The sequence below is a fragment of the Choloepus didactylus genome, chromosome 1 (assembly GCF_015220235.1).
Source record: "Choloepus didactylus isolate mChoDid1 chromosome 1, mChoDid1.pri, whole genome shotgun sequence".
In the NCBI taxonomy this organism is placed as follows: Eukaryota; Metazoa; Chordata; class Mammalia; order Pilosa; family Megalonychidae; genus Choloepus; species Choloepus didactylus.
Genome location: NC_051307.1, coordinates 200,507,440 through 200,535,043, shown reverse-complemented (window position 1 = coordinate 200,535,043; position 27,604 = coordinate 200,507,440). Strand labels below are relative to the sequence as shown.

General features: G+C 38.2%; 1 protein-coding gene across 1 annotated transcript in view; it reads left to right on the top strand.

Annotated features, from left to right (window-relative positions):
- LOC119544462 overlaps positions 1–27,604 on the top strand; it is a 264,085-nt gene that overhangs the window by 91,903 nt on the left and 144,578 nt on the right. Inside the window, 1 exon segment of the mRNA XM_037849967.1 lies at positions 410–651. Within this exon segment, the coding sequence (XP_037705895.1) occupies positions 410–651 (242 nt within the window).

Here is a 27,604-nt window from a genome sequence, read left to right as displayed (position 1 = left end):
TGTCGTTTGTTTGACAGGGCTATCCACAAGTAATTCTTGAAGAAGGAGTACTTAACCCTACAAAATAAAGCCCATATTCACAGCCTTTGGTCAAAAAAGGTGACTTCATTTGCCTGATAGTAATGTAACTTTTTATGGGACTATAATCTACTTTGACCTCCTTGCCAATTCCGGTAAAAATCATTCTGGGACATGATTTGGAAATGAGTATATGTGGAAAAGTTAAAAAGAGTATATGAATTGAAATCAAAAGACCTGATGAGTAAAATACTATAAAATAAGGAAGGCTCTCCTAGCTCTACAATTTTAGATTTTGTTTGTCTTTGGTTTAAAAAACTGTCAAGAATTTCTAGGAATTTTTTTATTTTTTTCAGTGCTCATCATATGAGACATCTTTTCCTTTACCTAGGCAGTTGCAGCGGTGCAGAATGGCTGACCTCAGTCTTGCAGATGCATTAACAGACCCACCTCCAGAAATTGAGGAAGAGATAAAGCGGGACTTTATTGCCACACTGGAGGCAGAGGCCTTTGATGATGTTGTGGGAGAAACTGTTGGAAAAACTGACTATATTCCTCTCCTGGATGTTGATGAGAAAACTGGGAACACAGAGTCAAAGAAGAAATCATGCTCAGATACTAGCCAAGTTAAAGGTAAATATTTTAAGCCAAACTGGTTGATATATATATATATATGTATGTATGTTACCAGTCTTGCTTTGTTCAGAGAGTAGATTAGAGATTAGACTCTGGATCATAAGCTTGGAAACCTTGAGGAAATTGAGCTGAGTTTTTAGTATAGGCTAGTAACTTTCTCTTTATCTAAATTTCTTTAGTAAGGACCAAAGAGGTAGGCTCATCACCCTTTAGTTGAGTGTGTGTTTATAAAGTTCACTTTTAACCCTAAAATATCTCCTATAATGTTTCAACTACATTATCATCTACTTCTTAACTTCCTAAATTAAGATGTGTGCTGTGTCTAATCTTTAAAGGAAGCTTTGTAAAGTTAGATACATAACTTCAGTGTTTACATAAGAACTTAATTTAGAATGGAATCAGATGCTATTTGTTGTCCTTGGGGGTGATCTCAGGTCAGGAGTAAAACATGGATTAAACCCTATAAAAGAGATTTGCTGCTTTTGTATATTGCTGGATCAGATTTGAATAATATTTGGTTGAGGATTTTTGCATCTATGTTTGTTAGATATATCGGACTTTAGTTGTCTTTTCTTACCACGTCTTTGTGCAGTTTTAGAATTGCGGTCATTCTGACCTCATTAAAAGATTTGAGAAGTATTCCCTCCTCCTCTGTTTTGTAGAATAGTTTGTGTAGAATTGATATTTTTTCTTCCTTAAATGTTAGATTTAATTCTTCAGTAAAGCCGTCTGGGCTTGGAGTTTTCTTTGTTAGGTTTTTACTAGGAATTCAAATTTTTAAACAGAGATTTTAGGACTGTTCAGTTTATCTGTTTCTTGTCAAGTGAGCTTTGGTGGTTTGTATCTTTCAAGGAATTGATCCATTGCCTCTTAGTTGTTGAATTAATGGAGATAAAATTGTAATGTTCCCTTATTATCCTCCTAATGTCTGTAGGATTCATTTTCATGTCCCTCTTTCATTCCTTGTATTGATAAGTTGTGTCCTCTCTTTTTATGCATAGATATTTATCAATTGTATTGCTCTTTAAAGATCCAGCTTTTGGTTTCACTGATTTTTCTATATTATTTCTTTCCTTCTTCTTTCTTTGAGTTGCTTTGCTCTTTTTTTGGTTTAAGACTGCAACTTAGATAATTGACTTGAGGTGATTATTGTCTTCTAATGTAAGCATTTAATGCTATAAATTTCCTTCTAATCACGGCCTTAGGTGTGTCTGTTAGATTTTGATATATTGTATTTTTATTTTCAATTAAAAATATTTTGTAATTTCCCTTTTGACTTCTGTTGTGATCAGAATGCATCCTTTGAAATTTCAAGTCATTTACGTTTGTTGACTTTGTTTTATAGCATGGAATATGGCCTGTTTTGGTCAGTATTCTGTGAGTACTTGAAACAGTGTGCATTGTGCTGTTACTGGTTGCCATGTTGTGTGCATGTTAATTAGGTCTAGTTGGTTGATAGTGTAGTTCAATTTTCTATGTAATCTTTCTTTTTTCTTTTTCCTTTTTTTTAATTTTTATTTTGAAATAATTTCAAACATATAGGACAGTTGCAAATACAATACAAACCCCATAAAACAGAGAACTCCAACAGCCCCCCACCCCCAGATATCCGTATCTACCAATTTTACATTTTGCTACCTTTGCAGTACCTTTCTTTCTCTTTCCTTCCTTCTTTCCTTCCTTCCTTCCTTCCTTCCTCCCTCCCTCCCTCTCTCCCTCCCCACCTTTCTTTCAACTATATGTATTATCTAACAATTATCTATCTACCCATTTATCATCTTCTGAACATTTGAGAGCAGGTTGCATATATCATACTCCTTGAACTCATAACACTTCCCATGTGCATTTCCTGTGAACAAGGATATTCACTTATGTCATTAACTTAATTGCAGTTAACTCAAGAAAATTAATATGGATATAAAGCTTAAATTCTATATTCCAATTTTTCCTTATGCCCCCTTTGAGCTTTTCTCCTCCATTCTTAGATCCACTTCAGTATCATATATTGCATTGATTGTCATTAACTTTTAATTAACTCTTTTTTTTAAATTAACTATATAAAAATTTTTTTTTAAAAAGATATATAATAAAAAAACATTTCAAACAAACTATAACAAGGGAGTAAGAAAAGGACAACTAACCTAAAATAACTACTTTACTTCCAACATGTTCCTACTCTACCCCAAGATAATAACCTAATATAGCAACATTTCTGTGAACTTGTTCCTACCATACCCATCAGAAATTAACAAACCGTAGTCATTCCTGGGCATTCCCAGGACGTTAAATTTACCCACAATAGCTTATCTGTTCTTATTGGGTTATTGTTCCCCTTTCATTAATTGCTCTCTATCACTAATTCCCCTACGTTCTACATTATAAACCATTTGTTTTAGGAGTGTGTTGTTTAACCTCCAGGTGTTTGTGAATTTTCTAAGTCTCTGATGGTTATTGACTTCTAATTGTATTCCATTGTGGTCAGAGAATGTGCTTTGAATAATTCCAATTTTTTAAAATTTATTGAGGCTTGTTTTATGTCCCAGCATATGGTCTATTCTGGAGAGATTTCCATGATCACTAGAGAAGAATGTGTATCCTGGTGATTTGGGATGTGATATTCTATATACGTCTGTTAAATCAAATTCATTTATCAGATTGTTTAGGTTTTCAATTTCCTTATTGGTCTTCTGTCTGGTTGATCTATCTATAGGAGAGAGTGACATGTTGAAGTCTCCCCCAATTATTGTGGAAACATCCATTGCATCCTTCAGTTTTGCCAGTGTTTGTCTCTTGTATTTTGTGGCACCATGATTGGGTGCATAAACATTTATGATTGTTATTTCTTCTTGTTGAATTGCCCCTTTTATTAGTATGTAGTGGCCTTCTTTGTCTCTCCTAACATCTTTGCATTTAAAATCTGTTTTATCCGAGATTAATATTGCTGCTCCTGCTTTCTTTTGGCTATAGCTTGCATGAAATATTTTTTCCATTCTTTCACTTTCAATTTCTTTGTATCCCTGTGTCTAAGATGAATCTCTTGTATGCAGCATATTGGTGGTTCATATTTTTTGATCCATTCTGCCAATCTATATCTTTTAATTGGGGAGTTTAATCCATTTACAATCAATGTTATTACTGTGAAGGCATTTCTTGAATCAGCCATCCTATCCTTTGGTTTATGTTTGTCAGATACATTTTTTCCCTCTCTCTCTTAATGTCCTTTAATAAACCAATATTCAATCTCTTTATTATTGAACCTTTCTCCATATCTTTGTCCTTTTTTTGTCTCTCTGTTGGTAGGGCTCCTTTTAGTATCTGAAGTAGGGCAGGACTTTTATTAGCAAAATCTCTCAGCATTTGTTTGTGAAAAATGTAAGCTCTCCCTCAAATTGGAAGGAGAGCTTTGCTGGATAAAGTATTCTTGGTTGGAAATTTTTCTCTCTCAGAATTTTAAATATGTCATGCCACTGCCTTCTTACCTCCATGGTGGCTGCTGAGTAGTCACTACTCAGTCTTATGTTGTTTCCTTTGTATGTGGGGAATTGCTTTTCTCTTGCTGCTTTCAGAACTTGCTTCTTCTCTTCAGTATTTGACAGTGTGATCAGAATATGTCTTGGAGTGGGTTTATTTGGATTTATTCTATTTGGAGTTCCCTGGGCATTTATGCTTTGTGTATTTATATTGTGTAGAAGGTTTGGAAGTTTTCATCAACAGTTTGTTTGAATACACGTTCTAGACCTTTACCCTTCTCTTCTCCTTCTGGGACACCAATGTTTGGGCATTTTATTTTATCTATCATATCCCTGAGATCCATTTCGATTTTTTGGATTTTTTTTCCCCATTCTTTCTTGTTCTTTCATTTTCTGTTCTGTGGTCCTTAAGGTTGCTGATTCGTTCGTTGTTCATCTTCCACTAGTCTTGTACTACGAGTATCCAGAATCTTTTTACTTTGATTGACAGTTTCTTTTATTTCCATAAGATCATCTATTTTTTTATTTACCCTTGCAATTTTTTCTTTATGCTCTTCTAGGGTCTTCTTCATGTCCTTTATATCCTGTGCCATGCTCTTCTTCATGTCCTTTATAGCCTATGTCGTGCTCTCCTTGTTTGTCTTTAGTTCTTTGATTAATTACTCCAAGTACTGTGTCTCCTCTGATCTTTTGATTTGGGTGTTTGGGTTTGGGTTATCCATATCGTCTGGTTTTATCATATGCTTTAAAGTTTTCTGTTGTTTTTGGCCTCTTGGCATTTGCTTTACTTGATAGGTGTGCCGGTTTGAATGTATTGTGTCCCCCAAATGCCATTGTCTTTGTAGTCTTGTGGGGGCAGACGTTTTGGTGCTGGTTAGATTTGCTTGGAATGTGCCCCACCCAGCTGTGGGTAATGATTCTGATGAGATGTTCCCATGGAGGCATGGCCCCGCCCATTCAGGGTGGGCCTTGATCGGTGGAGCTATATAAATGAGCTGACTCGGGGGTAGGGAACTGAGTGCAGCTGGGAGTGATGTTTTGAAGAGGAGCAAGCTTGCTAGAGAGGAACGTCCTGGGAGAAAGCTGTTTGGAGGCCGGAGCTTTGGAGCAGATGCCAGCTGCCTTCCTAGCTAGCAGAGGTTTTCTGGACGCCATTGGCCATGCTCCGGTGAAGGTACCTGATTGCCGATGTGTTACCTTGGACGTTTTGCGGCCTTAAGACTGTAACTGTGTAGTGAAATAAACCCCCGTTTTATAAAAGCCTATCCATCTCTGGTGTTTTGCATTCTGCAGCATTAGCATACTAAGACAATAGGGTTCTTTTAAGATATGTAGGATTATTCAAATCTTTAATTTGTCAGCTCTGAAGCTTGGTGGCATACACTTTCTCTAACTAACCAGCAGATGGCATCCGCGAGTCATCTGTTCTCCTCAAGTCAGTTCTCCCCAACTTTGTCTTTGTGGTGTGTGGGGGTCTGATTCTTTTGGGGTCCAATTGGTGCACCAAGTTTGTGTGTGTTTTTGGTGCTGTCTGCCCTGAATGTGGGGCATGTGTCGGAGCAGTTAGGGAGGGAGGGCAGCTTTAATAATCAAACTCCCAGGTGTTCCTAGAGATTTAAGGCTGTTGCAAGAGTCTAAACCTTCATTTCAGTCTTGCCACAGATTGTCTCTTCTGCTGACCCAGAAGTCTTTGGTATTGGCGTATGGTCCCTGGGATTTCTGAGTGGGTCCCTCTTCGACGCCGTGCCCTTCTAGGGCCTCTGCTGAGGGAAGGTTGTGCTACGTCACAAGTGCACGCCGACCCTTAAGGGAAGTTCTGGGCTGCCGGGCCGTGTAGGTGTGTTCCCAGCCTCCTGTAAGGATAGCTGAATGGGGTGTGTTAATTTCCCCTCTTTCGCAAGCTATGCCTTCCCAGCTCCAGGACAATTAGCTGTGGGTGCACGAAAGGCTATTGTCCACTCCTGATATTGTGGCGTGTGCGCGTGATGCTGGAAACACTTCCTGTCACGCTGGGTTTTTTGGCGCAGCTCTGGGCTGTGGCTCCAGCACTGGGCAGGAGCGTTCTCAGCCCGCCAGGAAGATGGCTGCAAGGGGCGTGGTTTTTTCCCCCTTTTGGCTCATAGTGAAAGGCTGTCTTTCACGCCAGATATTGAGGCGTTCACACAGCCTGTTCCTGCCACGCTTCACTGTGCAGTTCTCGCTGCCATATCTGCAACCACTTTTGTTTTTTTTTTTAAAAAAGAACTAGTCCGCCTCCAAACGCCAACCCTCAGTTTCCCCACACCGTAGTGTGGCTTCCAGATATTCAGCGGCTTACTCACTCGTTTCAGAATGCAGACTCCTGGTTGCACCAAGTGCATGGTCCCGGTGTATTTAGCAGACCTTGTCCAGCTGGTGCCTCTCTGGAACTGGTGTTCTGGGTCACTTTCTGGCTTTTATCTAGTATTTTTCACGGAAGTGTTTTTTTGCCCTGTCTCTCCTAGCCACCATCTTAACTTCTGGAGAAATTTTCTACATAATCTTAATGATTTTGTCTACTTTTTGTAATGGTTTCTGAGAGAGGAATGCTGAAGTCTCCATGTGTATTTGTAGGTTTGTTTCTTTCTCCCTTTAATTCTATCAATTTTGAGCCCTCTCGCTAGATGTATCTACATTTAGGATTACTGCGTCTTCTTAATGAATTGACTCGTTTCATTATGTAATACTGCTTTTTATTAATATTGCTCGTTTTGACGTCTCATTTGTCTTTTATTAATATAGCCACCTCAGCTTCCTTTTTTTTTTTTATCATCATTTTATTGAGATATATTCGCATACCATGCAGTCATACAAAACAAATTGTACTTTCGATTGTTTACAGTACCATTACATAGTTGTACATTCATCACCTAAATCAATCCCTGACACCTTCATTAGCACACACACAAAAATAACAAGAATAATAATTAGAGTGAAAAAGAGCAATTGAAGTAAAAAAGAACACTGGGTACCTTTGTCTGTTTGTTTCCTTCCCCTACTTTTCTACACATCCATCCATAAACTAGACAAAGTGGAGTTTGGTCCTTATGGCATTCCCAATCCCATTGTCACCCCTCATAAGCTACATTTTTATACAACTGTCTTCGAGATTCATGGGTTCTGGGTTGTAGTTTAATAGTTTCAGGTATCCACCACCAGCTACCCCAATTCTTTAGAACCTAAAAAAGGTTGTCTAAAGTGTGCGTAAGAGTGCCCACCAGAGTGATCTCTCGGCTCGTTTTGGAATCTCTCTGCCACTGAAGCTTATTTCATTTCCTTTCACATCCCCCTTTTGGTCAAGAAGATGTTCTCCGTCCCACGATGCCGGGTCTACATTCCTCCCCGGGAGTCATATTCCACGTTGCCAGGGAGATTCACTTCCCTGGGTGTCTGATCCCACGTAGGGGGGAGGGCAGTGATTTCACCTTTCAAGTTGGCTTAGCCAGAGAGAGAGGGCCACATCTGAGCAACAAAGAGGCATTCAGGAGGAGACTCTTAGGCACAAATACAGGGAGGCCTAGCCTCTCCTTTGCAGCAACCGTCTTCCCAAGGGTAAAACTTATGGTAGAGGGCTCAACCCATCAAGCCACCAGTCCCCTATGTCTGTGGTCATGTTAGCAACCATGGAGGTGGGGTAGGCGAATACCCCTGCATTCTCCACAGGCTCCTCAAGGGGGCACTACATCTTTTTTTTTTTTTTCCTTGTTTGTCTTTTTTCTTTTTTTTTTTTTTTTAACTTTCCCTTCTTTTTTAAATCAACTGTATGAAAAAAAAAGTTAAAAAGAAAACAAACATACAATAAAAGAACATTTCAAAGAGACCATAACAAGGGAGTAAGAAAAAGACAACTAACCTAAGATAACTGCTTAACTTCCAACATGTTCCTACTTTACCCCCAGAAAGTTACATAATATAGCAACATTTCAGTGAACTTGTTCCTACTACATCCATCAGAAATTAACAGACCATAGTCATTTCTGGGCATCCCCAGAACGTTAAATAGCTTATCTGTTCTTCTTGGATTATTGTTCCCCCTTCCTTAATTGCTCTCTACTGCTAGTTCCCCTACATTCTACATTATAAACCATTTGTTTTACATTTTTCAAAGTTCACATTAGTGGTAGCATATAATATTTCTCTTTTTGTGCCTGGCTTATTTCGCTCAGCATTATGTCTTCAAGGTTCATCCATGTTGTCATATGTTTCACCAGATCGTTCCTTCTTACTGCCGCGTAGTATTCCATCGTGTGTATATACCACATTTTATTTATCCACTCATCTGTTGAAGGACATTTGGGTTGTTTCCATCTCTTGGCAATTGTGAATAATGCTGCTATGAACATTGGCGTGCAGATATCTGTTCGTGTCACTGCTTTCCGATCTTCCGGGTATATACCGAGAAGTGCAATCGCTGGATCGAATGGTAGCTCTATATCTAGTTTTCTAAGGAACTGCCAGACTGACTTCCAGAGTGGCTGAACCATTATACAGTCCCACCAACAATGAATAAGAGTTCCAATTTCTCCACATCCCCTCCAGCATTTGTAGTTTCCTGTTTGTTTAATGGCAGCCATTCTAACCGGTGTTAGATGGTATCTCATTGTGGTCTTAATTTGCATCTCTCTAATAGCTAGTGAAGCTGAACATTTTTTCATGTGTTTCTTGGCCATTTGTATTTCCTCTTCAGAAAACTGTCTTTTCATATCTTTTGCCCATTTTATAATTGGGCTGTCTGTACTATTGTCATTGAGTTGTAGGATTTCTTTGTATATGCAAGATATCAGTCTTTTGTCAGATACATGGTTTCCAAAAATTTTTTCCCATTGAGTTGGCTGCCTCTTTACCTTTTTGAGAAATTCCTTTGAGGTGCAGAAACTTCAAAGCTTGAGGAGTTCCCATTTATCTATTTTCTCTTTTGTTGCTTGTGCTTTGGGTGTAAAGTCTAGGAAGTGGCCTCCTAATACAAGGTCTTGAAGATGTTTTCCTACATTATCTTCTAGGAGTTTTATGGTACTTTCTTTTATATTGAGATCTTTGGTCCATTTTGAGTTAATTTTTGTGTAGGGGGTGAGGTAGGGGTCCTCTTTCATTCTTTTGGATATGGATATCCAACTCTCCCAGCCCCATTTGTTGAAAAGACCGTTATGGCTCAGTTCGGTGACTTTGGGGGGCCTTATCAAAGATCAGTCGGCCATAGATCTGAGGGTCTATCTCTGAATTCTGAATTCGATTCCATTGATCTATATGTCTATCTTTGTGCCAGTACCATGCTGTTTTGGCAACTGTGGCTTTATAATAAGCTTCAAAGTCAGGGAGTGTAAGTCCTCCCACTTGGTTTTTCTTTTTTAGAGTGTCTTAGCAATTCGAGGCATCTTCCCTTTCCAAATAAATTTGATAACTAGCTTTTCCAAGTCTGCAAAGTAGGTTGTTGGAATTTTGATTGGGATTGCATTGAATCTGTAGATGAGTTTGGGTAGAATTGACATCTTAATGACATTTAGCCTTCCTATCCATGAACATGGAATATTTTTCCATCTTTTAAGGTCCCCTTCTATTTCTTTTAGTAGAGTTATGTAGTTTTCTTTGTATAGGTCTTTTACATCTTTGGTTAAGTTTATTCCTAGGTACTTGATTTTTTTAGTTGCTATTGAAAATGGTATCTTTTTCTTGAGTGTCTCTTCAGTTTGTTCATTTCTAGCATATAGAAACATTACTGACTTCTGTGCATTAATCTTTTTTTTTTTTTTTTTTTTTTTTTTTTTTTTTTTAAATCATCATTTTATTGAGATATATTCACATACCACGCAGTCATACAAAACAAATTGTACTTTCGATTGTTTACAGTACCATTACATAGTTGTACATTCATCACCTAAATCAATCCCTGACACCTTCATTAGCACACACACAAAAATAACAAGAATAATAATTAGAGTGAAAAAGAGCAATTGAAGTAAAAAAGAACACTGGGTACCTTTGTCTGTTTGTTTCCTTCCCCTACTTTTCTACACATCCATCCATAAACTAGACAAAGTGGTGTTTGGTCCTTATGGCTTTCCCAATCCCATTGTCACCCCTCATAAGCTACACTTTTATACAACTGTCTTCGAGATTCATGGGTTCTGGGTTGTAGTTTGATAGTTTCAGGCATCCACCACCAGCTACCCCAATTCTCTAGAACCTAAAAAGGGTTGTCTAAAGTGTGCATAAGAGTGCCCACCAGAGTGACCTCTCGGCTCCTTTTGGAATCTCTCTGCCACTGAAGCTTATTTCATTTCCTTTCACATCCCCCTTTTGGTCAAGAAGATGTTCTCCGTCCCACGGTGCCAGGTCTACATTCCTCCCTGGGAGTCATATTCCACGTTGCCAGGGAGATTCACTTCCCTGGGTGTCTGATCCCACGTAGGGGGGAGGGCAGTGATTTCACCTTTCAAGTTGGCTTAGCCAGAGAGAGAGGGCCACATCTGAGCAACAAAGAGGCATTCAGGAGGAGACTCTTAGGCACAAATACAGGGAGGCCTAGCCTCTCCTTTGCAGCAACCGTCTTCCCAAGGGTAAAACTTATGGTAGAGGGCTCAACCCATCAAACCACCAGTCCCCCATGTCTGTGGTCATGCCAGCAACCATGGAGGTGGGGCAGGCGAGTACCCCCGCATTCTCCACAGGCTCCTCAAGGGGGCACTACATCTTTTTTTTTTTTTTTTTTCCCCTTTTTTTTTTTTTTTCTTTTTTTTTTTTTTTTTTTTTTTTTTAACTTTCCCTTCTTTTTTCAAATCACCTGTATGAAAAGAAAAGTTAAAAAGAAAACAAACATACAATAAAAGAGCATTTCAAAGAGACCATAGCAAGGGAGTAAGAAAAAGACAACTAACCTAAGATAACTGCTTAACTTCCAACATGTTCCTACTTTACCCCAAGAAAGTTACATAATATAGCAACATTTCAGTGAACTTGTTCCTACTACAACCATCAGAAATTAACAGACCATAGTCATTTCTGGGCATCCCCAGAACGTTAAATAGCTTATCTGTTCTTCCTGGATTATTGTTCCCCCTTCCTTAATTGCTCTCTACTGCTAGTTCCCCTACATTCTACATTATAAACCATTTGTTTTACATTTTTCAAAGTTCACATTAGTGGTAGCATATAATATTTCTCTTTTTGTGCCTGGCTTATTTCGCTCAGCATTATGTCTTCAAGGTTCATCCATGTTGTCATATGTTTCACCAGATCGTTCCTTCTTACTGCCGCGTAGTATTCCATCGTGTGTATATACCACATTTTATTTATCCACTCATCTGTTGAAGGACATTTGGGTTGTTTCCATCTCTTGGCAATTGTGAATAATGCTGCTATGAACATTGGCGTGCAGATATCTGTTCGTGTCACTGCTTTCCGATCTTCCGGGTATATACCGAGGAGTGCAATCGCTGGATCGAATGGTAGCTCTATATCTAGTTTTCTAAGGAACTGCCAGACTGACTTCCAGAGTGGCTGAACCATTATACAGTCCCACCAACAATGAATAAGAGTTCCAATTTCTCCACATCCCCTCCAGCATTTGTAGTTTCCTGTTTGTTTAATGGCAGCCATTCTAACCGGTGTTAGATGGTATCTCATTGTGGTCTTAATTTGCATCTCTCTAATAGCTAGTGAAGCTGAACATTTTTTCATGTGTTTCTTGGTCATTTGTATTTCCTCTTCAGAGAACTGTCTTTTCATATCTTTTGCCCATTTTATAATTGGGCTGTCTGTACTATTGTCATTGAGTTGTAGGATTTCTTTGTATATGCAAGATATCAGTCTTTTGTCAGATACATGGTTTCCAAAAATTTTTTCCCATTGAGTTGGCTGCCTCTTTACCTTTTTGAGAAATTCCTTTGAGGTGCAGAAACTTCTAAGCTTGAGGAGTTCCCATTTATCTATTTTCTCTTTTGTTGCTTGTGCTTTGGGTGTAAAGTCTAGGAAGTGGCCTCCTAATACAAGGTCTTGAAGATGTTTTCCTACATTATCTTCTAGGAGTTTTATGGTACTTTCTTTTATATTGAGATCTTTGGTCCATTTTGAGTTAATTTTTGTGTAGGGGGTGAGGTAGGGGTCCTCTTTCATTCTTTTGGATATGGATATCCAACTCTCCCAGCCCCATTTGTTGAAAAGACCATTATGGCTCAGTTCGGTGACTTTGGGGGCCTTATCAAAGATCAGTCGGCCATAGATCTGAGGGTCTATCTCTGAATTCTCAATTCGATTCCATTGATCTATATGTCTATCTTTGTGCCAGTACCATGCTGTCTTGGCAACTGTGGCTTTATAATAAGCTTCAAAGTCAGGGAGTGTAAGTCCTCCCACTTCGTTTTTCTTTTTTAGAGTGTCTTTAGCAATTCGAGGCATCTTCCCTTTCCAAATAAATTTGGTAGCTAGCTTTTCCAAGTCTGCAAAGTAGGTTGTTGGAATTTTGATTGGGATTGCATTGAATCTGTAGATGAGTTTGGGTAGAATTGACATCTTAATGACATTTAGCCTTCCTATCCATGAACATGGAATATTTTTCCATCTTTTAAGGTCCCCTTCTATTTCTTTTAGTAGAGTTATGTAGTTTTCTTTGTATAGGTCTTTTACATCTTTGGTTAAGTTGATTCCTAGGTACTTGATTTTTTTAGTTGCTATTGAAAATGGTATCTTTTTCTTGAGTGTCTCTTCAGTTTGTTCATTTCTAGCATATAGAAACATTACTGACTTATGTGCATTAATCTTGTATCCCGCTACTTTGCTAAATTTGTTTATTAGCTCTAGTAGGTGTATCGTTGATTTCTCAGGGTTTTCTAGATATAAGATCATATCATCTGCAAACAATGACAGTTTTACTTCTTCTTTTCCAATTTGGATGCCTTTTATTTCTTTGTCTTGCCGGATTGCCCTGGCTAGCACTTCCAGCACAATGTTGAATAACAGTGGTGACAGCGGGCATCCTTGTCTTGTTCCTGATCTTAGAGGGAAGGCTTTCAGTCTCTCACCATTGAGTACTATGCTGGCTGTGGGTTTTTCATATATGCTCTTTATCATGTTGAGGAAGTTTCCTTCAATTCCTACCTTTTGAAGTGTTTTTATCAAAAGGGATGTTGGATTTTGTCAAATGCTTTTTCAGCATCTATTGAGATGATCAATTGATTTTTCCCTTTCGAGTTTTTAATGTGTTGTAATACATTGATTGTTTTTCTTATGTTGAACCATCCTTGCATGCTTGGAATGAACCCCACTTGGTCATGGTGTATGATTTTTTTAATGTGTCTTTGGATTCGATTTGCAAGTATTTTGTTGAGGATTTTTGCATCTATATTCATTAGGGAGATTGGCCGGTAGTTTTCCTTTTTTGTAGCATCTTTGCCTGGTTTTGGTATTAGATTGATGTTAGCTTCATAAAATGAGTTAGGTAGTGTTCCATTTTTTTCAATGTTTTGAAAGAGTTTGAGTAAGATTGGTGTCAGTTCTTTCTGGAAAGTTTGGTAGAATTCCCCTGTGAAGCCATCTGGCCCTGGGCATTTATTTGTGGGAAGATTTTTGATGACTGATTGGATCTCTTTGCTTGTGATGGGTTGGTTGAGGTCTTCTATTTCTTCTCTAGTCAGTCTAGGTTGTTCATATGTTTCCAGGAAATTGTCCATTTCTTCTACATTATCCAGTTTGTTGCCATACAGTTGTTCATAATATCCTCTTATAATTTTTTTAATTTCTTCAGGATCTGCAGTTATGTCACCTTTTTCATTCATTATTTTGTTTATATGGGTCTTCTCTCTTTTTGATTTTGTCAGTCTAGCTAGGGGCTTGTCAATCTTGTTGATCTTCTCAAAGAACCAACTTTTGGTGATATTTATCCTCTTTGTTGTTTTTTTGTTCTCTATGTCATTTATTTCTGCTTTAATCCTTGTTATTTCTTTTCTTTTACTTGGTTTAGGATTGGTTTGCTGTTCATTTTCTAGCTTCTTCAGTTGATCCATTAGTTCTTTGATTTTGGCTCTTTCTTCCTTTTTAATATATGCATTTAGTGCTATAAATTTCCCCCTTAGCACTGCTTTTGCTGCATCCCATTGGTTTTGGTATGTTGTGTTCTCATTTTCATTCATCTCTATATATTTAGCAATTTCTCTTGCTATTTCTTCTTTAACCCACTGATTGTTTAGGAGTGTGTTGTTTAACCTCCAGGTATTTGTGAATTTTCTAAGTCTCTGATGGTTATTGACTTCTAATTGTATTCCATTGTGGTCAGAGAATGTGCTTTGAATAATTTCAATCTTTTTAAATTTATTGAGGCTTGTTTTATGTCCCAGCATATGATCTATTCTGGAGAAAGTTCCATGAGCACTAGAAAAGTATGTGTATCCTGGTGATTTGGGATGTAATGTCGTGTATATGTCTGTTAAATCTAATTCATTTATCAGATTGTTTAGGTTTTCAATTTCCTTATTGGTCTTCTGTCTGGTTGATCTATCTATAGGAGAGAGTGATGTGTTGAAGTCTCCCACAATTATTGTGGAAACATCAATTGCTTCCTTTAGTTTTGCCAGTGTTACTCTCATGTATTTTGTGGCACCTTGATTGGGTGCATAGACATTTACGATTCAGCTTCCTTTTGATTAGTGTTTGCATGATATATCTTTATCCATCTTTCTACTTTCAAGCTATTTCTTTTCTTTTATTAAAAGTGGGTTTCTTATAGGCAGTGTATAGGTGAGCCTTGCATTTTTTTCGGTTTGTTTTTTGTTTTGTTTTGTTTTGTTTTAATCCAGTCTGGAGGGCTCTCTCTTAATTGGCTTGTTAGACTGTTTTTACTTTAGGGAAAGAAGTAGGTTCTACCATTCCCTCCTTAATTCTCCATTTTGGAAGCTCCTCCTTGGTGCTTTTGTAATGAGCACTCTTCAGCGGCTTGTGTCCTGCCGTGGGTCTCTATGGACTTGGGTCTCTGCGTCTGGATATACATGGGGATCTATCTCACTGCTGTCAGAGATTTTATAGTCTGTGTTCCCATTTGGGAGGTGGGAGGTATCCTGGCCACTGCCTCTGGGCACTTCCCAAGGTGTGTGGGACTGAGTGGGAGGAAAGAGGACTAGCCGATGTGGGATGGAAGTTTCCTTCCTGATGTTTTTCTCTTTCTTTGATTTAGTTTGTTTGTGGGATCCTTTTCCAATCTTTACCTTCTTCCAGAGTTCTGAGCAAGTGAGATTTGTCCTTTTTTTCCCTGGATCTCTGGGGAGACATTTTCAGTACATGTCTTGCATCTCCATGTTGAAACCATCCTACAATTTTTTTTATTTAAATTATATACTGTCAATATTGTGCCATTTTCTGTTTTCAGTTATTAATGTGTCTTAGAGAGCTGTCCGTTTAAACATAGCTGTATCTTTTTTTTTAACCTCTTATTTTGAAATAATTTCAAACTTGCAGGACAGTTGCAAAAATAATACAAACCCTACATGAAAAAGTCCGAACATGCCCTCAGATACCCAGATCCACCAATTTTAATGTTTTGCCACCTTTGATGTATCATTCTATGTATCTGTGTCTCTCTTTTCTGAATATTTGAGAGCAGGTTGCACGTATCACACTTCTTGAACACATAATACTTGCATGTATGTTTCCTACAAACAAGGGTATTTATTATTCATCTTAAGTGCAGTTATCAAGTTCGATTTAAGGTTCATCTAAAACTTCTATTTTATATTCCTATTTTTTCTTATTTCCCAATAATGTACTTTTGAGCCTTTTCTCCTCCATTCTTACATTGCATCCACTATCATGTATTGAATTTAATCACTATATCTCTTTTCCTCCCTTCCTCCCTCCCTTCCTCCCTTCCTCTCCTTCTGTCCCTCTTTGCCTGTTCTCCCTTCTGTTTCTCTCCCCTTCTCCCTCTCTCTCTCCCCCCTCCCCTCCTTTTTTTTCTTCCCTTTCCTTCCCCTTACTTCTTTCCTTCTTTCCTTCCTTCCTTCTTTCTTTTGGAAACATATAAACACTATGAACTTTCCCATCTCAATTATTTACAAGCATACCATTCAGTGGGATTAATCACATTCACAATGTTGCTTTACCCTCACTGCAATCCATTATTATAACTTGTCCTTCACCCCAAACAAAAACCCTGTATTCATTGTGTAGTAACTCCCCATTAGCCCTTCTCCCTTCCTGCCTTAACCCATACTCTTCCTATCTATGAGTTATATTCTTTCATAATACTTTATGGTTACAATGGGGCTTAAATTTACCATCCTAAATCTATAAAAATCTCATTTGTTTTGATACCAACTTAAGAACTTCAATAGCATACAATAACTATGTTTTTATATCCCTACATTGCTCCATCTTTTTGTTGATCTTGTCTCAAATTCTTTATTTTTTCATTATGAGTCTAAAACCATTGATTTATCATCACATTTTATGCATTTACCTTTCAGATCCTGTGGGAAGTAAAAAGTAGAGTTACAAATCATGGGTGTTTATATTTACCCATGTCATTATCTTTACTGGAGATACTTATTCTTCATTAGGCTTTAGTCAAGTGTCTAGTGACCTTTCCCTTCAACCTGCAGAACTCCCTTTAGCATTTCTTGTAGGGCTGGTATAGTGGCCTCAGCTTTTGTTTATCTGGGAATATCTTAATTCCTCCCTCATTTCTGGATGACAGTTTTGCTGGATACAGATTCTTAGTTGCCAATTTTTTGCTTTCAGTACTTTAAGTATGTCTTCCCACTGCCTTCTTGCTTCCATGGTTTCTGATGAAAAATTGGCACTTATCTTATTGAAGCTCCCTTGTATGACAGGAGTTGAGTTTCTCTTGTGGCTTTCAGAATTCTTTATCTTTGGCATTCGACACATTGATTATAATATGACACAGTGTGGGTCCATTTGAGTTTATCCTGTTTGGAAATCATTGAACATCTTAGATGTATATATTCATGTCTTTTGTGAAATTTGGGAAGTTTTTCTGCCATTATTTCTTTGACTGTTCTTTCTGCCTCTTTCTCTCTTCTTCTGGGGCTCCTACAATGCCCATATCAGTATGCTTGATGGTGTCCCACAGGTTCCTCAGGCTTTGTTCACCTTTCTTCATTGTTTCCTCTTTCTGCTCTTCAGACTGGATTATTTCTGTTTTGTTATCTTCAAGTTCATGGATTCTTCTGCCATCTCCAATTTTGTTGTTAGACGCCTCTAGGGAATTTTAAATTTCTGTTACTGTGGTCTTTAGCTCTGTTTGAGTTTCCGTCTCTCCATTGATATTTTCCTTGTGATCATCTGTCATTTTCCTGATTTCCTTTAGTTCTTTGTCCATGTTTTCCTTTAGCTCTTTGAACATATCTAGGACTATTTTCTAAAAAGTCTTTGTGTGGCATTTCACAGATCTGGTCCTCTTCATTGATGGTTTCTGATGTCTTGTTCTTCTCCTTTGCCTTGGCCATCACTTCCTGTATTCTTGTAACTTTTATAATCTTTTGGAGAAATCTGGGCATTTTGATATTAAGTGTGTTATCCCTGGAATTTTGAACTCTGAGGCATCTGTTCCTTAACCTTGTATGCAGCTAGTGTTAGGACTGAGCTTTCCTTGAATGCCAAGAATTAAGAAACAGCAAAAGAGAAGAAGGAAAAAGGAAGACACCTTTCCCAGTCTTTGCAAATTGACTTATGTGAGTGCTCTCTTTCAGGGCTTATCAATTCATAGCTCCAGGCCAAAGCATGGGAGAGTCTCTGATCCTCTCTGCATGTGTCTTTTTTTGGGGGTGTCGGCATGCAGGTAGCCCTAGTAACTTCCCTATTACATGGATATAAGTGTCCCCTCTTCCCTAGGAAACGGTTTCTCAGGGTCCTGGGCACTGCCCTGTCTGTTCACAGCCAACAATCCCTGACCCCAGGCAGCCATGACTTGACCTTTCTTATAATTATCAGCCAGTATTATTAATTATAGTCCATATACTCCAGAGTTTACATTAGGATTCACTCTTTGTACTGTACATTTCTGTCGGTTTTTTTTTCTTTCTTTTTTTATAAATTTTATTCTAGTAACATATATACAACTCAAAGTTTCCCCCTTAAACCACATTCAGATCAGTGGTGTTAATTACGTTTAATGTTATGCTACCATCACCATCCTCCAACACCAAAGCTTTTTCATCACCCTCAACAGAAATTCTGTACCAATTAAGCTTTTTTTAATGCAATTTTATTGAGATATATTCACATACCATGCAATCATCCAAAGTGTACAATCAGTGCACAGTATCATCATAGCTATACATTCATCACTACAATTTTTGAACATTTTCATTATTCCAAAAAATGAGAATAAGAATAAAAATAAAAGTAAAAAAGAACATCCAAAACATCTGATACTCCTCCCACCCATTATTCATTTGCTTTCTTGTCCCCCTTTTTTCTACTCATTTGTCCATACACTGGATAAAGGGAGTGTGAGTCACAAGGTTTTCACAATCACACAGACATACTGTGTAAGTATGTAGTTATACGATTGTCTTCAGGAATCAAAGATACAGTTCAACAGTTTCAGGTATTTCCTTCTAGCTATTCTAGTACAGTAAAAACTAAAAGGGATATCTGTATAATACATACGAATAACCTCCAGAATGATCCCTCAACTCCATTTGAGATCTCTCAGCCACTTTATTTTGTTTTATTTTTCTTCCCCCTTTTGGTCAGAAAGACTTTCTCAATCCCACAATACCAGGCTCAGGCTCATCCCCAGGAGTTGTGTCCCACGTTGCCAGGGAGATTTATACCCCTGGGAATCATGTCCCACATAGCGGGGAAGGATTGAGTTTACCAGCCAAGTGGACTTAGAGACAGGTCATATCTGAGCAACAAAAGAGGTTCTCTGGCTGACTCTTAGGCACCATTATAAGTAGGTTTAGCCTCGTCTTTGCAGTAACAAGCTTCCTAAGGCAAGCGCCAAGATGGAGGACTTGGCCTACTACAATGGTATTCCCCAAAGCTTGTGAAGATATCAGGAATTCCCCAGATGGGGAAGTTTAATGTTACTCTGGGATGTATCGGGGTTTCACACTACCCTGTACCAACCAAACAGATCTTGCCTCCTATTCAAGGTTCCATGTAATTATGATGTTTGAATAAACTGACCAGACAAGTTAAATTATATTGCGTGCTACAGAAAGTATAGATTTTGCATCAAATAAACATCTCTTCCTTTGGTCTCACACAGAAGTTGAAGTTTTAAAACACAGTCAATACCATCTTTTTCCTTTTAGTCTGGTTTACCTTAGTTCTAATCAAGTCCATTTCATTCAAATCTCTAATTGATGTCTGATCTCTTTTTCAGCTTTTTAAACATTTGCTATATGGGATAATGCTGACAATCTTAGCTGCTGCACTCTGGCTCTGAGTCTCAGGTGTCATACAGATAACCAAAGTTACAGGAACTGACGAGGTTAAACACAAACAGCTCAGCATCTCAGAATTTAGAGATAACCATTACAACTCATAAATAGATGTGACTGATATAAGAGCTTACATTCTAGGAACCTTTACCATAAGCCTTCCCCTGATAACCTGTGCTCTCAGACTCAGTTCTCAGAGTTTGCACATTATAGTTAGTCCACATTAGTGAGGCCTTATAATGTTTGTCTTTTCGATTCTGGCTTATTTCACTCAACATACTCTCTTCAAGGTCTGTTCTCCTAGGTGCATACCTCGCAACTTCATTTCTTCTTGCTGCTGTTCATTAGTCCATTGTATTTATACACCACAGTTCACCATTCCATTTATCAGTCTGTGTACCCTTCGGCCACCTCCATCCATTGTGAATTGTGAATATGGTAGCCATAAACACCAGTGTGCAATGCCCACTCATGTCCCTGCTCTCAGTTCCTAGTATATACCCAATAACGGGATTGCAACCCCGTAGTTAGCTTCCTGTGGAACCGCCACACTGCCCTCCAGCTGGGCTGCACTGTGTATTCTACCAACAGGAAATAGGTACATATCCCTCTCTCCACATTTTCTTCAGCACTTGTAACCCTCTGTTTGTTTTAACAGTTTTATTCACACACCGTAGAATCCACCCTAAGTAAACACTGATTCCCAGTATAATCGCATAATTATGCATTCACCATCACAATCTGTATGAGGACATTTCCATCTCTTCCCCAAAGAAAGAGGAAAAGGAGGAAAAAAAAATGAAGAGTAAAAATACAAAAGATAGAAGAAAAATAAAAATAAATACAATGAAAAGGTCAGACAACATCAACACTACCAAGAATCCAATATCAGTCCCTTATATCCCCCCTTTATAGACATGTAGCTTTGCTATATTGCCTTTGTTACAATTAATGTTACACAGTTAATTCAATGTTACTGTTAACTATAGACTATAGTTTGCATTGATTGTGTTTTTTTCTCGATACCATCCAATTTTCAACACCTTGCAATGTTGACATTCATTTGCTCCCCCTCATTTAAAAACATTCTTATATTTGTACATTTAATCACCATCACTGACCACACTATGTTTCGCTAAGTTATACAATCCCAGTCTTTATCTTTTGTCTTTCCTTCTGGTGTCATACATGACCCTAGCCTTCCTCTTTTCAGCCATACTCACACTCATCATTGTTCAGAGTACTTACATTATTGTGCTATGCATTTCTGGATCTATACAATCTATCTTGTTGAACTTTCTGTACTCGTTCAGCATCAAATGCCTGATCTCTAACCTTTCTTTCTCCTCATAATCTGTGTTCTCAACTCTCAAATTTTGCTCATAATTGTTAGTCCATATTTTGAAACCATACAGTATCCATCCTTTTGTTTCTGGGTAATTTCACTCAACGTAATGTCTACTGTCTACCATTTTGTCTTTTGGATTTTATATGACATATCTTACTTTATTTTTGAACTCTCCCTCATTTTTGAAGTGCAGTTTTGCTGGATGTAGAATTCTTGGTTGACAGTTTTTTTCTCTCAGTATCTTAAATATATCATACCATTGCCTTCTTGCCACCATGGTTTCTACTGAGAAATCTGCATATATTCTTATTGAGCTTCCTTTGTATGTGATGGATTGCTTTTCTCTTGCTGCTTTCAGAATTCTCTCTTTGTCTCTGACATTTGATAATCTGATTATTAAGTGTCTTGGAGTCGATCTACTCAAATCTGTTCTGTTTGGGGTATGCTGCGCTTCTTGAATCTGTAATTTTATGTCTTTCCTAAGAGATGGGAAATGTTCAGTGATTATTTCCCCCATTGTTCTTTCTGCCCCTTTTCCCATCTTGTCTCCCTCTGGGATACTCATGACACATATATTCATGCACTTCATGTTGTCATTCAGTTCCCTGAGACCCTGCTCATATTTTTCCATTTTTTCCCTGTTCTTTTGTGTGTAGGATTTCAGCTGTCCTGTCCGCCAGTTCATGAATCCTTTCTTCTGCATCTTCAACATGCTGTTGTATGTCTCCATCGTGTTTTTCATCTCTTGTATTTTGCCTTTCATTCCTATAAGTTCTACTAATTGGTTTTTCAGACTTATGAGTTCTTCATGTTTGCCCAATGACTTCTTTATAGTCTTCATCTCTTTTGCCTTATCTTCCCTGAACTCCGTGATTTGATTTTTTAATTCATTTAGGAGATTTGTTTGATTAATAGTTGTTTCAATTCCTGTATCTCAGTTGATGTGTAAGTTTGTTGCTATGACTGGGCCATACCTTTGTTTTTCCTACTGTTGTTTGTAATTTTTGTTGTCTAGGCATCTGGTTTCCTTGATTATCCCTGTCAGATTTTCTCTGACCAGGCAGGCCCAGGTCTCAGGAAGAGGCTGTATTCAGTATCAGCTTTCCCTGAGGTTGAGACCTAGCAGATTGTCAGACTTTCCTATGAGGCCTCTAGATTGTGCTTTTCCTATCCTGCCCAGCAGGTGGTGCTTGTCAGCCCACAGCTTGCCAAAAGCATAAAGAGGTACGGTGTATTTAATTTTCAGTGGGCTCTGTCCCAGCCAGGGACCAAGGGCATCAGAAGTCAAGCTTAAGCTGTTTCTGTCTACTCCCCTCCCCCTAGGCCCTGGGGTCTGAGTTCTCTGAGGGAGGGCCACCACTTGAGCTGGGCCCTGCCCCCCTCTTTTCTTAGGGAGGATAAGCCCTTTAGGGAATTGTCTCCTATACTTGAGTTTTTCCTTGACTCTGACTATCTTAACTGCACCCATGCCTGGGTCAGTGCTGACAATTGAAAATGCCTGAGGCTTTCTCTAATGAGCAACTTAGAATAAGAAGAAAAAAAAAAAAAGGGAAAAAAAGCAAGAAGTACCCCTTTCACAGCCAGTTCCCAGCCCTCCAGTTCACCATGCAAGAACCGGAATTGGTTATCCAGTTCTATGTGCCCCTTTTCCAGTATAATGATCTGAGTGGACTCCAAAAGTCTCTTTTTATTTATTTTATTTCCCATCAGCCCTGCCTCCTCTTTGCCAGGATAAACCTCTGGGTTCCTTTTCTCCTTGCTCCCGGTTTATCTGTGCTTGTAGCCTATATTAAGTAGTCCACATTTGTTAATTAAAACTGTAATTGGAGCTTGGTTGAGCTACATTCCCTTGCTCCTGGCAGGGACTACTTCTGTTTCTCACAACAGAGTTTTGCAACTCAGCCTGCCATGCTGGTTGGGGAGGGGTGCCAGCTCCGCAGTTTGGGGAGCTTTTCTTACAGTTCTATGCTGTGATCTCAGCCATTCCATCCATTCCTGACTGGTGTACAGTGTTGTCTGGTCACGGATGTCCCACCATCAGCTCTTCCAGACTGTTTTCTAGTTGTTCCTGGCTATTTACTAGTTGCTCTAGGGGACTAACTAAATTCCATACCTTGCTATGCCACCATCTTGATCCACCTTCCGCAATTAAACTTTAACTCCCCATTCCCTACCCAGTCCCCAGCCCCTGGTAACCTGTATTCTAATTTCTACAGTGAATGTGATTATTCTGATTATTTCATGTCAGTGAAATCATAGAATATTTGTCCTATTCTGTCTGGCCTATTTTACCAGCATGATGTCTTCAAGGTTCAACCATGTTGTTGCATTTATCAGAATTTTGTTCCTTTTCATAGCTGAATAATATTCCATTGTAGGGATATATACCACATTTTGTTCATCCATTCTTCCGTTGATAGACACTTAAGGTTGCTTCCATCTTTTGTCAGTTGCCAGTAATGCTGCCATGAACATTTGTGTGAAAATATCTATTTGAGACAATTCTTTTGGAGGTGTTACTGGTGATTGTTTGGTCATATGGCAATTCTTTGTTTAACTTTCAGAGGAACCACCAACTGTTTTCCACAGCAGTTGCAGCATTTTACTTTCCCACCACAATGTATGAGTGTTCCTATTTCTCTGTCCCCGGCTAACACTTGTTATTTTCTGTTTTTTTTTTTTGTTTTGTTTTGTTTGTTTGTTTTTTTAAAGACTAGCTATTCTATTGTTTGGATATGAAATGGTATCTCATTGTGGTTTTGATTTGTATTTCTGAAATGAGTAATGGTGTTGTACATGTTTTCAAATATACATCTTTTTGGAGAAATGTCTATTGAAGTCCCTTGCCTATTTTTTAATTGGGTTTTTTTTTATTGTTGAATTATAGGCGTTCTTTAGAATTCTGGATATTAGACCCTTATCAGATATGTGCTTTCCAAGTATTTTTTCCCATTCTGTAGGTTTTCTTTTCACTTTCTTGATAATGTCCTTTGATGCACAGAAGTGTTTAATTTTGAAGTTGCATTTTTTCTTTTGTGACTCATAGTTTTGTTGTAGTTTAAGAATACATTGCCTAATAAAAGGTTCTTTGTATTCTTGTAAGAGTTCTGTAATTCTAGGTCTTACATTTAGGTCTTTGATCCATTTTTAATTTTTGTATATGATGTTAGATGTGGGTCCACTTTCATTGTTTTGTAGGTGGATTTCCAGTTGTTCCAGCACCATTTGTGAAGAGACTCTTCTTTCTCCGTTGAGTAGTTTTGACACCCTTGTCAAAAATCAATTGGCTGTAGAGAGAGAGCTATTTCTGAACTCTCAATTGTATTGTATTGATATAAATGTGTCTGTCCCTGTTCCAGTACCATATTGTTTTGATTACTGCAGCTTTTTAATAAGTTTTGAAATCAGAAAGTATAAGTACTCCAGCTTTTTTCTTCACTTTTAGGATGTTTTCGCCCATTTGGGGCCCCTTACCCTTCCATATGAATTTAATGATTGGCTTTTCCATTTCTGCAAAAAAGGCTGTTGGTGTTTTGATTGTGATTGCATTGAATGTGTATAGTGCACTTTTTTTTTATCATTTTTTTTTGTAGACTATAACATATATACGTAGAAGTGATAACTTTCCAAGTGCAATTTAACAAGTAATTAGCAAATTTCAAAGAATGTTATGGGTTACAATTCCACAGTTTCAGTTATTTCCTTATTGTAAAATATAACATGTATACTAAAAGGTAATACTTTCAAAGTATAATTTAACAAGTAATTATATAGGAAATTTCCAAAAATTTTATGAGTTACAGCACCATAGTTTCAATTATTTTCTTATTGTGAAATATAACATATACACAAAAATGTGATAACTTTCAAATTACAATTTTAACGAGTAGCCATAGAACAAATTTCAAAGGATGCTGTGGATTACAGTTCCACCATTTCAAGTCTTTCCTTCTAGCTATTCTAATATCCTAGTAACTAAGAAAAAGAAACTTTTATCGAGATTCAGTATTCATAATTGTTCTGTTTTGCTAGTGCTGCCAGATGCAAAATACCAGAAATGGATTGGCTTTTATAAAGGGGGTTTATTTGGTTACACAGTTACATTCTTAAGGCCATAAAGTGTCCAAGGTAAGGCATCTGTAATAGGGTACTGTGCCAGTTTGGATGTATTATGTCCCCCCAAAACACCGTTATCTTTAATGCAGTCTTGTGTGGGCAGGAAACGTATTGGTGTTGATTGGGTTGGAGACTTTTGATTGGATGTTTCTGTGGAGATGTGATCACTCAGCTGTGGGCGAGATCTTTCATTGGATAATTTCCATGGAGATGTGGCCCTGCCCATTCAGCATGGGCCTTGATTAGTTTACTGGAGCACTATATAAGCTCAGACAGAAGAAGCAAGCTTGCTACAGCCAAGAGGGACACTTTGAAGAATGCACAGCAGCTGAGAGAGAGTAGCTGCAGATGAGAGACAGTTTGAAGATGGCCGTCGAAAGCAGACTTTTGCTCTGGAGAAGCTAAGAGAGGACTAATGCCCCAAGAGCAACTGAGAGCGACATTTTGAAGAGGACCTGCAGCCTAGAGAGGAACATCCTGGGAGAAAGCCATTTTGAAACCAGAACTTGGAGCAGACACCAGCCATGTGCCTTCCCAGCTAACAGAGGTTTTTCCGGACGCCATTGGCCATCCTCCAGTGAAGGTACCCTATTGTTGATACATTACCTTGGACATTAAGACTGTAACTGTGTAACCAAATAAACCCCTTTTATAAAAGCCAATCCATTTCTGGTGTTTTGCATTCCGGCAGCATTAGAAAACTAGAACAGGTACCTTCACTGAAGGATGGCCAGTGGCGTCCGGAAAACCTCTGTTAGCTTGGAAGGCACATGGCTGGTGTCTGCTTGCTCCCTGGTTGCGTTTCAAAATGGCGTTCTCCAAAATGTTGCTCTTGGGGCGTTTGTCCTCTTTTAGCTGCAGCTCCTCTTCAGAATGTCACTCTCAGTTGCTCTTGGGGCATTTGTCCTCTCTTAGCTTCTCTGGAGCAAAAGTCTGCTTTCAAAGGCCGTCTACAAAATGTCTCTGTAAGCTGCAGCTTCTCTGTCAGCTCCATGTGTTCTTCAAAGTGTCCCTGTTGGCTGTAGCAAGCTTGCCCCTTCTGTCTGAGCTTATGTAGTGCTCTAGTAAACTAATCAAGGCCTATGCTGAATGGGTTGGGCCACACCTCCATGGAAATTATCTAATCAGAGTTATTACCTACAGTTGGGTGGGTCTCATCTCCATGGAAACACTCAAAGAATTACAATCTAATCAACATTAATACATCTGCCCCCACAAGATTGCATCAAAGAACATGGAGTTTTGGGGGACATAATACATGCAAACCGGCACAAGAATCCTTTGTTAAATTTCATCTTATCTCTTGCTACCCCTTCCTCTAGTTTAATCACTTTCCTGAACTTCTGGGATGTCTAAGCAGTGTCCACCCTACCTTATTCATGTTCAGCAATGTTTTGTAGTCTTCTGCGTACAAGTCCTTTACGTTGTTGGTTAGATTTATTTGTAGATAATTTGATTCTTTTAGTTGCTATTGTGAATGGAATATTTTTCTTGACTTCCTTTTCAGATTGTTCATTGCTAGTATATAAAACACCACTGATTTCTTGTGTGTTGATCTTGCATTCTGCCAGTTTGCTGATTTTGTTTATTAACTCTAGTAGCTTTGTTGTGTACTTGTCTTTTATAGGATGCATTTTGTATTGTCTTTTATTGTACTGTAGTATTGGACTTTTATTTAGTCTGGAGCTCCTAAATTGTGCACAGAGGTTCTTCAAGGCACTGCAGCAAATTCAGAGGGTTTGCTACAGGATAGTTTACGCTTTCTCTAGAAATACTCAACATTTGTAGGACACTGTGAACCACTAGCTTGGTTGTATCAACAACTGTCAACATTAGATTGTGCTGTATTCCTTATGATAACTTTATATCTCTGCAAAACTGGCTTTCCGTAGTTTCTTTAATAAATTGCAAGTATTTTGATGGTACACGTCTGATGTTAATGTCATTGAGTAGTTCCACAAAGAGAATTTATGGCTTTTTGCCTTGGAAAAAAAAAAGTAAACAACAAGATTTCAAAAATAGGTATCTTCACCCCATTCTCTGTAAAACATACCATACTGTGTTTTTCCTTTTTTTATTTATTGTTTTTAATTTTTATCCTTTATATTGTAAAATGTCACACAGATACAGAAAAGCACAATAAACAAATATATAGCTTAAAAATAAACACTCTTGTAATTACCACTTCATTTAGTGCTTAGAACTTTACCAGCCCTTCCAGAAATCCTGTGTGTCCTGTCCCAATCACAACTGTCACACACGCCTCCCCATCCAAGCACCATAAAAATAACCATTCTCCTGCCTTTTATGGTAATCACTTCCTTGCTTTTCATTATAGTTTTATCACTCAAGTATGTATCCTTAAGCACTGTAGTTTTAGTTTTGCTGTTATACAAACATATAAACATACACATATCTTTAAATTTTCTTATTCTACAGATTTCCTTTCTTTCCCTTTCCCCCCTTTCTAATCAATTTGTTGAAGACTTTTGTAGTTTCCCACTGAATTTTGATATTCGCATACCCTTGATGTTTAAAACTCTTCTGTCCTCTGAATTTCCTGTAAATTGCTAGCTGGATCAAAGATTTTAGGTTTGTTTTTT